At 45.1% G+C, this 13,752-nt stretch overlaps 1 protein-coding gene across 1 annotated transcript in view; it reads left to right on the plus strand.

The window, feature by feature from the left end:
- Positions 1-8,102: 8,102 nt before the first annotated feature.
- Positions 8,103-13,752, plus strand: part of Lmcd1 (LIM and cysteine rich domains 1) — a 55,929-nt gene continuing 50,279 nt past the window's right edge. Inside the window, exon 1 of the mRNA XM_029535355.1 lies at positions 8,103-8,251. Coding sequence (XP_029391215.1) covers positions 8,210-8,251 — 42 coding nt within the window. The 5' untranslated portion in view covers positions 8,103-8,209. The remainder of the gene's footprint in view (positions 8,252-13,752) is intronic.

Below are 13,752 nucleotides of genomic sequence, written 5' to 3' on the forward strand. Positions count from 1 at the left end.
AATTTTTGGTCTTAGCCATTCTGACTGGTGTGAGGTGAAATCTCAGGGTTGTTTTGATTTGCATTTCCCTGATGATTAAGGATGTTGAACATTTTTTTCAAGTGCTTCTCAGCCCTTCGGTATTCCTCAGTGACACTGTTAAAGAAGATACTTGTGGCTGGGAGTATGGCTCGGTGGAAAACACCCGCCTAGCATGTGAAAGTCCCTAGCACTGAAAAAAAAAATCAATTGATAAATCAGTCAATTAAAAGAAGGGTACCCTGTTCATATGACTTTGTACTCATGGAAGTTCTAGGAACTCAGAGAAATATCAGTTTTAAAAGGACAGAGCTAACTCTTTCTCCCTAAGAAGTAACAGACAACTAAAGCTTTAACACACTTCAGTACTGTGGAGCAATGCTGCTTGGAGCCTCTCTTCAGTGTTACAAGTCATCAGAAATCCAGCACCTGAGTGTTCTTCTCACATCTAGATATCCCTTGGTTTCCAATGGGATGGATCCCTGTGTCAGTTACCACTCACTGATGTAACCAAGTGTCTGACAAAACAAAAACAAAAACAGAACAAAAACAAAACAAAAAACAAACAAACATAACAACTTAAGAGAAGTGTTTGTTCTGCTTTACAGTTTGAGGGGTTACAGTGCAGTCATGCCAGGGAGGCCATGAGAACAGGAGCTTCGGGCATCTGCTCACACTGTGTCTGTAGCCAGGAAGCAGTGAGAGGTGACTGGCAGTGCTTAGCTGCCTCTCTCCTTCCTACACAGTCAGAGAGCCATGAGAGGCTGCCATCTTCATTTAGGGTCTCTCCATTTCAGTTAACTTAATCTAGACAATCCCTCGGAGAAATGTCTAGAGGCTTGTCTCTTAGGTGATTCTGGGTCCTATAAGTATACCATATCAACCATCTTAACCACAACACAAAGTGAAAATATCTTAAGTCCCAAATGCATTGGATATCCTAAGCAAACGTCCTAGTTTGGCAACAGACACTTTAGTGTATCAGGGATTCACTTACTCCTGAGGTTATGTGGCTGGCCAAGAGCTGTAGGTTCCTGACCAGCATCACCAGAAACAACTGAACCACAGTCTGAGACCCTTAGAAAAGATAAAAAATTCAAACATGTAAGTCCAGACAATTGCTTCCATATATCAAAAAGTGAAAACAAACCAGAGGCTTGGAAGATGTCTCAGTGGGTACAGTTCTTGCCACACAAGTGTGTAGATCTGAATTCAGATAGCCAGAGTCTATGAAAGAGATAAATGTGGCAGTATATGTCTCCAATCTCAATGCCCTGGAAGCTTTCAAGGAAGCTAGCCTGGTAAATGCTGGAGCAAACAAGTAGTCCTGACTCAAACAAGTGGAAACTGAAGACCGATGCCTGAGAATGTCTTCTGATCTCCTCATGCTGTGCACCAACACACAGGAACACGGGGGGGGGGGAGAAAGAGACAGGGTGGGGGGGGAGTTAAAAAGAAATCAAGTCCAAATCATTGTTACAATGGTTTTGGGATTCAGGCACATTTAACTTGATAATTGGGTCCCTGGCTCAGAGCCTCACAAAAGTGAGTTCCAGCTGTCAGCCTGGCATGAGGTATCCTCTGAGACCTCCTCTGAGACAGGCTCTGGTCCTCTTCCAAGCTCATCTGCTGTTGGAAGAATTCATTTTCTTGCAGATGGAGAACTGACAGTGGCTGCAGTGGCTGGCTCCTTAGACCTAGTAAGACAGAAAGAAGGCCCTTACTAATAGGCCTTTTTGTAGGCACAAGCCAGGTCAAGCACACATAGGAACATCTCCTCTCTATAGCTTATTCTAGACCTTACTTATATCTGTAAGATCCCTTCATCTTTGACAGAAGACACGGCGTATCATGGCATCATTCCCAACACCTTCACTGTCATGTTTTTGTTAGAAGCAACTTACAGTTACTAGCATGGGGGTAATTTTAAAATTCTGTGTGCTGCAGAGGGAACAAGAAAAATGTGGATGCAACAAGAGGGAAACAACCATCATCATTCTCACTTTTCAGAGACAATGAGACTCTCTCAGGTATTTTCTCTTAATTCATCCATGGTAGAGTTGAAGTGAGCATGCATACATTATCTCTCTGTCTGTCTATGTGTCGATCTATCAATAAACACACACACACACACACACACACACACACACACACACACACACATATCAGACCTGTACTCTTTCTTTAATTAGGGGAAAGATTACTATTCTACCAGAAGCTAAATTGCAAAGCTGACACTAAGGACAAACTTACCAGTCACTTCGAGTAACTAACAGTAAATTTGAGTTACAAGGTGAGGGTCAGCAACATTGATGTTAGCAGAATTGGGCTCAGCACTCTAGCTCCTGGCACAGTATGATTTCCAAACAGGCAGAGCCTCCTCATGTCTTTCCCCACCCCTGTCAAAAGCTGTGAAGCAGAACACTGGTTGGATCCAACAATCGTGGTTTTTAATCCAGATGTTTTGGCCCTATAGGCAAAGGCTTTCTGAATCTGGGAACCTATCCAAAAATCTGGAGAATATTAGATCTTTATTCTAAAATTAAAGTTTCTGTAAAAAAAAATAGCAGGAAAGAAATCAAAAAAATTTAAGTTGTGGACAAGTCACAAAATATATGGCACAAATGTGGGCTGAAAAGAACACAAATTAAGCTACAGTATGTCACTCATGCATATTTATAACAGCTAATTAAAATAGACTATGTGGTCTGTGGATTATTTATATCTACTAATCCTTAAGCGTTAGGTGCTTTTAATGAGTACAGGATGTTCTTAAAAATCACAACCAAATAAAAGCCATTATTCATGTTCACACATGGAGACAACTTGGGCCATGACTGCTCTAGCCTAACAATGAAAGCTCTTGTGAGCTGTGATCAGTGGAGATGCACGAAAGTATCTGGTGTGAAGCCAGGAAATCTGTGTTCAAATCTTGCTTCTACTTCTCTGTGCCTTGGTAACTTTGGGAAAGTCACTTGTCCCTTTTAGTACAGGAGCCACAGCAGATCATAAGAGACCAGTCGATAACTGACTTCACAGCTCCGTCACTTCTCCAAGTGGTAATACAAGAATGTTAGCTATCAGCTGCATTCCTATTTGCTGGTCATGGGCTTGTTTAGTTTGCAGTGAAGCCTTGCTGTCTAATATGCAAGTCCCTAGCCACTCGAGGCCACTAAATATTTCCAGTAAGCCTAATCTTTAGAGAGATGTACTGACTCTCAGTACATCTGGATTGTTCAAAGATGCAGTAAAAGAACAGAAAGAGTTGAAGAGTTGGCTCTGCAGTTAAGAGCACTGGATGCTCTTCCGGAGAACCCTGGTTCAATTCCTGAGACCCAAGGGGAGGCTCACAATTGTCCATAACTAGTCTCAAGGGATCGGGTGCCGCCTTCTGACATCCAAGGGTATGAAGCATGCACGTGGTGTACAGACCTGCACACTGTGCCGACAAAACACCCATGCACACACAATTATTTAACTAATTAGCTCTTTAAAAGAATAGGAAATGTCTTAGTGAGCCTTATATCAAGCACAGCTGGAAATGTCAATACTGATATCCTGTTAAATTTATTATGAATATCTCATCTGTTTCCTCTTGCTTTCTGTTAATGTAGTTATCGGATGTTCTAAGTGTCACACGTGGCATCTGTTGTATCCCAGTTGGAAAGCAGGAGCATATAAGGTCTCAGTGTCCTCAGAGAGGAGTCTTAATTTCTTGGTGTTGTTTAAAGGACCCTGGGAGATCAAGTCCTGCCTGTCTGCCTTCCTTGCTCTCCTCTTGTTCCATCCAGCTGCTGCTGCTCTTCTTTCACACTAACCCTCACTCACGAAACCCATGACCACCCGGGGGCCTTTGCTCTTATAGCCCTGGGCTCCCAGAGTATTCTTTCTCTGTCAGTTCTACTCATATTGAACTTATTCCCCTGTTTCATGTCTCAGCCAGCATGCTGCCACCTCTGTTGGGCTTTCTTGGACCACCACGACACAGTGGAACAATATCCAGTAGATTTCTCCTCTGTTTATTTTCCCCTAGACACCCCAAGAAATCTTTAGTTTTCTTAACTAAAATCCTCCACCCACTGGACAGCAACCTGCGTGGACACACCCCCTCCCAGGAGGAGTGTTTGCTGCTGAGAGTTCCCCTCAGTACTGTGCCCACACTAGTTGCCAATCCAGTGTTGGCTTCTTTAGTTGATTCATTCATGAATGACCAAAGGGATGTGAGATTCATTCAAAACTCTCAGATAAGATAAGGAGAGGGGTGGCAATGGTATCCACAGCATTATCTTGAACCAAGTATTTGCTCTTTCCCTGACAATGGCTCACAAGTCTGTGATAATGACCAGGGGCCATGGGAAGACCACATGGGACAGGAGATATCACATGATCTCCAATTTAGAATTTCAGTGCTGGAAATTTCTAGTTTTGTTAACCTAGATTAAGAAAGTCCTTGAGAGCTGGAGAGATGGCTCAGTGGTTAAGAGCACTGGCAGCTCTTCCAGAGGTCCTGAGTTCATTCCTAGCAACCAAGTGGTGGCTCACAACCACCTGTAATAGGATCTGATGCCCTCTTCTGGTGTGTCCGAAACAGCGACAGTGTATTCAAATACACTAATATATGTGTTTGTGTGGCGTGTGTGAGTGAGTGTGTGTGTGTGTGTGTGTGTGTGTGTGTGTGTGTGAGTTAATGTCTTTGCATTTTTACTTTCTCTGAGTGGCCAAGATCTAGTAAGCTAACAGCTTTCTCAGGTGGAGAACCCTGGTGTTATTGGAGCAACAGTCTCCAAGCAGAAGGGTTTGTCTTTAATGTATGGAGTATCCCCAGCACTTAGGCCAGGGCTTGCTTAAGGCAGATGTCTAAGACTCCCTTATGAATGAATGGACATTTCCAGCCCCTTAAAGCAATGAACCTTGAGAAAATCAGACCTTGCTACTGTTCAAAAAAAAGATGTCCAGAATTCTATTTTCTTCCCTAAAGAAATAGAGAGCTCATTCCGTTAAGGCATAAACTCATAAAGCCACACAAGCAAAAGAACCAAAGTTTAATTCACTGTACTCACATAAAAAGCCAGGCATAGTGACACACATATTTATGTGAAGATAAAGACAGAGGATCTCTGGAACTCACCAGTCACCAGCCTAGGCCAATTGGCAAAATCCAGGTTCAGGGAAAGACTCTACTCCCCCCCACACACACAAATGAGGTATGACACACTAGTTTGACCACTGACCCCCACATGTATATCAATCTAAGTACCCACATATCCCATACATAGAAAGAGGAGGAAGAAGAAGAGGATGAGGAAGAGGAAAGGAGGAGGAGGAAGAGGAGGAGAATGAGAACAAGAAGATCAAGAAGTGGTGGTGGTGGGTATCTCAAAGCTCCACAGAAGCTGAGATACAGTGGCCACATTCCCTCCTCATAACTGAACAGACACAAGCTTTAATTTGGCAGCCACAACAGTCCATGGCTATGGGATCTCCTTTACTGAATAGGTCGGCAGAAGGATTTAAAAGATAGGAATTGAAATCTTGAGCTGGGATGGGGTCAGGTTCTAGAGGACAGCAGGGATCTCTTGTCTGCCCACAATAAGCAAATCTCTAGAAATCAGAAGACAGGGCACCCAGGACAGCCACTCAGTGCTCCATCCTGAGAAGGTGTGGCGTCTGCATCCTTAAATGTTCCTGGAGCCAGAGGTAAAGGTAAGAAGAAGAGAAAGGCAGCCGTAGCTGAAACTACAGTGTGAAGTTAATGCAACTACCAGGATATCCCGGAACAATGTTTTCTCAAAATGAGGTTTAAAAAAAAAAGTGGCTGGGACAGGAGTGGCTGGACAGTGATGTCACTGGGAAGGTCTCTGCCCAGGCTGAAAGGGATAAAGCCTGCCTTTGTTACACCTCCTGGCTTCTGTTCTCATTGCTCTGAGACATGAAAGCTTCTGGCACGATGTCTCTCTTTAGCACTGTTGTCCCGAGGATCTGCTACTGAGAGAGCTGCTCGTGCGGACGCTTCCGTCCAGGGCTACACTTCTGCTGACCACTGTGAAGTTCTAACATTTCACACATAGCCCACCTTGGAAGTTAGAACAAAATGGACGAAGTGTACACTTGTGCCCATTCTGCTGTTCTCGCCTGTCCTGATTGGTGTTAATAAAAAGTCCGAATCCCAGTAAGCGAGATCACTTAGTTGGTAAAATGCTAACCTAGATGCAGTCCCCCAAACCTATGTAAACCAAGCCTGGTGTGGTAGCATGCTCATAATCCCAGCACTGGGGAGACAGACAGGTGGATCCCTTGGAGCTCATTAGCCAGCTAGCCTAATCTACCAGACAGGGTCCAGGTCAGTGAGACCTTATCAATGGTGGCTGTGGCTTTACAGTGGCTAATGATGTCCTCAGGCCTCTTCATGAACACACACACACACACACACACACACACACACTCAGAACTAGATCTCCAGGACTTTATTCATTCATCTAATTAATGTGCTCTGAGCTTCCCTTATATGCTTGATGGTTGTAGTCAAAGGTACAAAAACAAAAGTCAAAGTTAGCCAAACTAATTGTAGCAGACATCTATGAAAAAAGAAATATAGGAAGGTCACCAGTGGAAAACCATTTCCAGGAGTCTGGAAGGGGAATCATGGTTTAGGGTAGAAGGGGCTGGCAAAGATTTGAGATTCCCAAGGAGGATGACAGGTTAAATACTCAGCAATAGGAAGTCTCTGATTAGAAGACTAAAGGATAGACTTTAAGATCGATATTGGATCTCCTACAGGCAATCTTGCACTTTAACCCACTGGAACCCTGGTTTCTGGCAGGAGATTTTGTCCATGTGGGTTGTAGAAAGACCACCTCACCTCATGACAGACGAAGCAGGATTGTTCTGGATAAAAAGGTACCTGTGCTGTATTCTCTTGGGGCAGGGGAGTAGAAGTCAGGAAAGCTGTCTCCCAGAAGCGTGGGCTCCGGAGCAAACAGCCTGACCAACTTACAGAAACCGTTGTTAGATGTTCCATGAATACTTCATTCCAAGGATGAGAAACAGATAGATTTTGCTCATCCAGACTTGCAAGACTTAATTACAAATTCTCACAGTCTATCCTTTACAGTCTCAAGCTCCATCCCCTGGGGCCAGTTCTGATCTCACCTTTTCCAACTAAATCAAGTCCTATCGCAGAGCACACCTTTGATCACCTGACTATCTCTCCTCGTCTTCCCAGTTGGAATCATAATAATAATTTTGAAGCTATCATATGGGAACAGCTCCTTGGGTGTGGATATTTGCTGCTGCCAAGCCCGATGACCAGAGTTCGATGCTGGGAGCCCACTTGGTGGAAGGAGAGAATTGGAGTCCACAAGTCGTTCTCTGACCTCCACACAAGTTCTCTCTCTCTCTCTCTCTCTCTCTCTCTCTCTCTCTCACACACACACACACACACACACACACACTGAAAATTTTGTGTTTTCTTCCTGAGAAGAGAAGTTTAAAAGCTATTTAAAAAGATATTTTAAACTATTAGAAAACTTTTTTGTGGTTATTATTTTTAAGAAATGATAATTTACTAGAGTCTTTTCTCTCTGGTTACTAGAGACCTTAGCCAGGTTAGGGTCAGTTAAGGCTTCTGGAGACCACCTGCCTCCGCGCACCCCTGGGACATGGGGAAGATGTGGGCAGAGAGCACTGCTCAGCATTTATTTTTGGACCCAGCTCTCTAAAAATACCTTGGCTCGCCTATTTGCTCTCTCTTTTGACCTGAATGGATCTGCCTGGGTCTCCTCTGCCCCTCCCTCTGCTCCTTGCCCTTTAAAGGAGAAGGGCGTGGGGAGGGATTCCTGCCGCCTAGGGGACAGATGTGAGCCCTAGGTGGCAGGGCAGCCGGCTAAGCTGACGTCAGGGGAGAGTTTAGCCAAGTTCTCAGCCTCCCTGCAGAGGCCACCCTAAGGGAGGGGTGCAGCTTTTTGCTCTAATTGGCTGGCCTGGAGTGGGCGCCCACGCGCATTGGCTGGTCACTTTTTAGAGGGAGTCCTGCTCTCCAATTAAAGCGGGCGGCGGCGCGGCTCTGAGCACAGAGCTGCCCGCTGGACTCAGGCAAAGGAACCTGAACTTGGCCCTTCAGCAGCGCTGTCCAGGCTGCGCGCGCCCTCTTGCCCCTGCCTGAGAAGCCAGGTGCTGTTTCTGCACCGCCAGGATGGCAAAGGTGGCTAAGGACCTCAACCCTGGAGTGCAAAAGGTGAGCAAGATCCCTCTGTATTCCTGTATCCTTCAGTTCCCACTGCTCTCAGACGCACTGAGTAACCAGGGACACCTTAATGGTTGCATCAAATCCACAGAACGCACAGAAAACAGAATAGGTGACAATACTTATCTGAGGTGACAAGCTGATCCCCCAAATTGCTCTTAAAGCCATTGTTAAGTATTTGCACTGTGTTTTAGTTCTTTATTGATGCTGATTAAAGGTGAACTAAATTTAAAATTTAGAGTGAGGGCTTAGATGCTTATTTGTGGTCATGGGAAACGTCTTGGCTTTCCATTGCCTGTACCCTCCAACCCCCTGATGTGCCTTTAGTGAAGGTTGGGGGACTGTGATGCAGCCCCTCCCCCCTTCACTAGCCTCCCAGAGTTGTGTGGTTTCCCCAGCTCACAGAATAGTTTCTTTTGGTGCAGTTGGCAATGGCAGCCATTCTAGCTCAGGGGAACTAATTTCTGTCCCCAGGGTCTGTACGTTTCCCTTTCAAGAATGGCTGGCCCAGAGCCCAGAAGGTCACGGGTAAATTGCTGCAGGCGGGGCCAGCAGCTGTGCCTACAGCTCTCAACTGGCTGCCTGCTTACCTGCGGCACCCAGAAAGCAGAAGACTGGGCTATGAGAAGATGTAGGGGACAGGAAAGCAGCAATGATGCTTCCCAGGTGGGGAAATAAGAGGTATAAGTGAAAGAGAGGTGGCTCCAGGGGATGGAGGTGTTCATACACTGGCCCTTGGTCTGGCACATTTTAGCTGTACAAGAGCAATAAACTCACATCCTTGGCAGCTCTTTCTATCTAGAATGTAGGGAGGAGAGACAACCAGTACTTTTAACAGCAATCTTGATAATGTAGGTTAGCATCCCCAAGCAGTAATTATTAAGCTATGTTCTCAGAGTACTCCATCTTGCAGGGCAGAGTTCTCCTTTGCTGACATTTGGTGGGAGGTTAGAAAGGCCAAGGAGAGAAAAAAGAGACCATAGTGCTCAGGGAGAAGGGAAGTGGGAGAAAGGAAGCCCCAGACCTCCTGCCCTCCCACTCCTGAGCCTAGTGATTCCTTCTGCTCATGGCATCCAATCAGACTCAGCCCGGTGTCTTCCTGATGCATTCACCAGTCTATCTGCAGAATCAAGTGTCATCTCTCCTCCAGAATTCACAGAGCACTGAGACCTGAGTGTGGGGGGTACCTGCTAGCCTCTAATTATCTACAGGCTTCACTCTTCCTGCTCTGCATTTTCCCCATGTTTGAGGGCAGACCTCATTTATTCTTACTCGTCTCTGTTCCAGTCTAGCATGCATACCACATGCTCACAGTGAGACTCAGAAAACAATGACTAAAGTGGAGAATAGCTAAGCCCACAGTGACTGCTCAAGGTGCACATGGAATTATCTATCTGTTTGTAGCTCTGTGGTATGGTACCTTTGGACTACTGCCCCAAATTCAGTCAAACTACCAGAATTCAGGGATGGTATCAGCATTTCACTGTCCTCGGATGGGTCAAATGATTTGGAAGTGTGTTGCTATAAGCCGGTTGACATCCTAGAATGAGAGATGAAGTCTATAAAGATCCCTCCCCTTCATCAAGAGCCCAGGTCACACTTGGAGAAAGCCTTGCTTTTATTGTCCCTTGCATAGGAGGGTGTGATTCTCTGGATTAGAGATGGAACATGTTCCTCTTCATGTCACCGTCTGTTGCCAACTTCCTTGGCTTGCGAAGGTTTTATTTTCCATTTAGATCCAATTACAGGCTTAGAGAAAGAATGAAGTGGGCAAAGATGAAAGGGTGGGTATCTTTTACCTCTTGGAATTTTGACCATTGGGAAGATCATCAAGGGGGTGGATTAACCAATGTCTTCAACCTAAAGAGTGGAAGGAAGGGAAGGGAACCCAAGAGGGCCTTGAGAAATGGTGAAGTGCTGACAAAACTGTGTCCTATCAAAATCTGAAAAGAGTTTATTGCATATTTACTTTAAAAGTCAGCAGTCAGGGGTGGGTTATAACATTTGGCTTCAGGGAGCATAACTGCACTTAGACATTCTAAACCAGTTTCAGACTGCAAAAGATCTATTTACAAAATATGAAAGGACTTAACATGGATTTCATAGTGTCCCCATTGCCCTGTCCCCCAAGAGTTGGGAGGGGTGGGAATCCCCAGCAGCTGGGAAGTCATAAAACAGTCTTCAAGAGAAAATATAAAATTCCAAACTGAAGTAGCCTCGGAGATCATGTGACTGTCAGCTTCTCTCTGTGGGACGCATGCTCTTGTCCACAGAGGCCGCGGGTGGGGACAGTCCCAAGCCACTGACTGCTCTTGAGCCATCATTGGCTTTTCTCTTGGGAAAGGAGATTGTTCCCCAGGACAGGCAGGTCCCTGAGCATAGTGAAATTGTCAACATTCTTTGGCAACAAAGAAGACCAAATGCCTGTAACTAGGTGGAACCAATCACCAGGATAAATTTGTCCTTCAGATGCTTATTAATTTTTTTTTTTACTGCCACAGGCTTTAGCATCAGATCTGAGTTCAAATCCCAGCTCTGCCACTTACTATCTAGACACTAGGACAAGGAAACTAACTTCTGTGTTGTTGCCCTGGAAGCTTCTGAAAACTGAAAGGCAATAGTGGTGTTAACTTCTCACAGTGCCAGGGTTACTCAGCAAGATGATGTATATTAAAAGCTCAGCATATGAACACTTGGTGAAAATCAGCCATTAGTGGGGCTGAGAAAGTGTTTTCCACATAATCCTAAGGACTTGAGCACCCACATAAAGAGCTGTGGCATATGTGTGCAATCTCAACCCTGAGACAGATCCCTGGGACTTACTGGCCATCAGTCTAGTCTACTTGATGACTTCCAGATTCCAATGAGAGAGACCCTGTTTCAAAAACACAAAGTATATGGCTCTGGAGGAAAAATACCCAAGGTTGGCCTTAGGCTATCACAGGCACTTATACACACACACACACACACACACACACACACGTACACACATGTGAACATGCATATATACTGCACACATATAACATACACACCAAGAGGCAAACATACACACCAAGGTACACAAAATTAGCCATTAGTATGTTTGGTGGTTATATACGTCTTGATGGTATGTGAATACAGAAAATACATGCTTTAATTTTACTGTCCCAAGTAAATAGTAACCAATTTGCATTCAGCTATGCCCAAGCAAGTTGTGCCCAGCACCCCTTAATAAGCTGAGGCAAAAAGCAATGACCTTGCTTTCATTCTCACCCAACACACAGGAAGTATGTTTATGTAGGATCAGGTCTTTGCTTCTGAACTTGGATGGTCAGTCAGGAAGGAGTACACACACACACACACACACACACACACACACACACAGAGAGAGAGAGAGAGAGAGAGAGAGAGAGAGAGAGAGAGAGAGAGAGTTGGAGGCATAGTGGAACTCTTTCTCACTTTTTCCATGTGAAAACTGAGGCTTGAAAGAGTCAAACAACTGACCAGAGTTTGCTGAAAAGGTGTCTAGAAGCTAGTAGGCTCTTAGAGATTCCCTGATGGTCAGGAGCCCCTTGTAGGGTCTTCAAATGGCCTAGATCAGACAAAGAGTCTTAAGATATGCTCACTCTGCTGCAGTGCCAACATCCTGGCTACAAAGGGCTCTCTTTTTTTGCTCCTTAACACAACACCCAGTAAGTGATAAGATATCCAAGTGCATAGTCAGGTTCAATGAGCATCTTTCGCCATTATCTCCCCATTACATCCTTCCTAGAGAGCCTGTGCTCCAGGTTAGTCCTCTGCTCTGTCCAACGCCCTTCCTGTTTTCACCTCTTAATTCCTGCTGTGTGCAAACTTTCTCTCACATGGCTTAGGCAGGCTAGTCCAACATAAACATCGCTCCTTAAGAATCATCATTGGTTCCCTCAGCCTTAAAAACACACAAAGCTGTCACTTGAAGACTTTAATAGCCAACACATTGAAGGCATGCCCATAGGTGCAAAAGGCAACTCGTCCCAAAAAGAGCAAGAAGAGAGAGCACATGCTTGTGTCCATGTGTGTCACAGCACACGTGTAGAGGTGAGGGGACAAACCCGTGGGATTCAGCCTTCCCTTCCACTGTGAGTTCACAGGGTTAAACTCAGGTGGTGAGGCTGACAAGGAAAAAAATGCTTTCACCTGCTGAGTGATCTCCCCAGCCCTATCTAAGTCTTTTTTAGGGAATTGTAACTCTGCATGTGGCAGACAGACACTCATCCTGACATGCAGATATGTCTGAACAGGCTCAGGCAGGAGGTCACAGGTAGGCCACAACACAGTATGAGCCACCATCCACTGTAGGAGCAGGATCCCCTAGTCATGTGGACTGCAGGGGTGCTTAGACAGGGGCCAGGCAGGCTGAACTCAGCAAAGCAGAGAGTCAGACCACCCAGCACCTTGGTATCTCTTTCATGTCTGTACTCTGGGCACTTTTGGGAGATGAGACTGAGCCAAGTTCATTCCAGAAGAGGCTCGAGACTGGCTTCCGAGGGAGAAGAATCACCCTAGCTTTCCTACTCACGTTTTCAAAATAGCCTGTGTAGAATGCACCAGAGATTTGCCATGATTCATAGCAGACCTAAAGCACTCTTATCTCACCACCCCTTCCTTACCTAACAACATTTAAACATTCATTTCTCTGGCAGGTGGTTGACTCACTGCGGTGAGTAAAGGCAGGAGGTGGACTTAAGCTGTACCTCAGAGGTAGTGTGCTCACCTAGCACATTTGAGCCCCTGGGTGCTATTCTAAGCACTACAAAACTAATTAATTAACAAATAATCATTATTATGATTCTAGGCATTTATTTGCTGGAGGCCAATGAACAGGTCATTTTCCTCAGTGGTAGAAGTTGGCTAAAATCCAGTTGCCTTTCCCCTCCATCCTGCTGCCCTTTCTTTTATGTCAGATTATCTTCCTAAAGAAGGGATTGTGGAGAAATAGACCTAGCACTCCATTCTCAGGAAAGCAGAATTATCCAGCAGCTTCTAGCACATCCCAGAGGAAGAGACAACTGTTGCCCTTCATTATTTTCCTTGAAAACTATTCATCTTCTTCCACTGTATGTACAGGAAGAGGAATTGGTCAGCAGCTGCCACCGCCTTGACAGGTGTGGGTCCAAAAGCCACTTCTATGAGATTCCTTCCAGATCAGGGGGCTTCCTTGACTGCACTTGGGACATTTTTGGTGTCCTAAGCATTCTTGGTGTCATATATGTCAATAGCATAAGTTTGTCGGAACTCAAGAAAATGTCGTCTGTGGAATTTCTCTAAGAGCTAAAGATGAAGTAGGGGCTCATGGGCACTAAGAGTGTTTTTAAGAGTTGACACATATTTGGTTTCTAAGCTTAGATATTTGAGGCAGACACTTGGTGTTTTATTTTTATTACGTTTATTTATTTATTTATTTAGTGTGTGTGTGCGTATGTGCGCGTGCACGCGTGTGTGTGCGTGCACACGCGCGCGTGTGTGTGTGTGTG

This window comes from Mus pahari, chromosome 2, assembly GCF_900095145.1.
Source record: "Mus pahari chromosome 2, PAHARI_EIJ_v1.1, whole genome shotgun sequence".
In the NCBI taxonomy this organism is placed as follows: domain Eukaryota; kingdom Metazoa; phylum Chordata; class Mammalia; order Rodentia; family Muridae; genus Mus; species Mus pahari.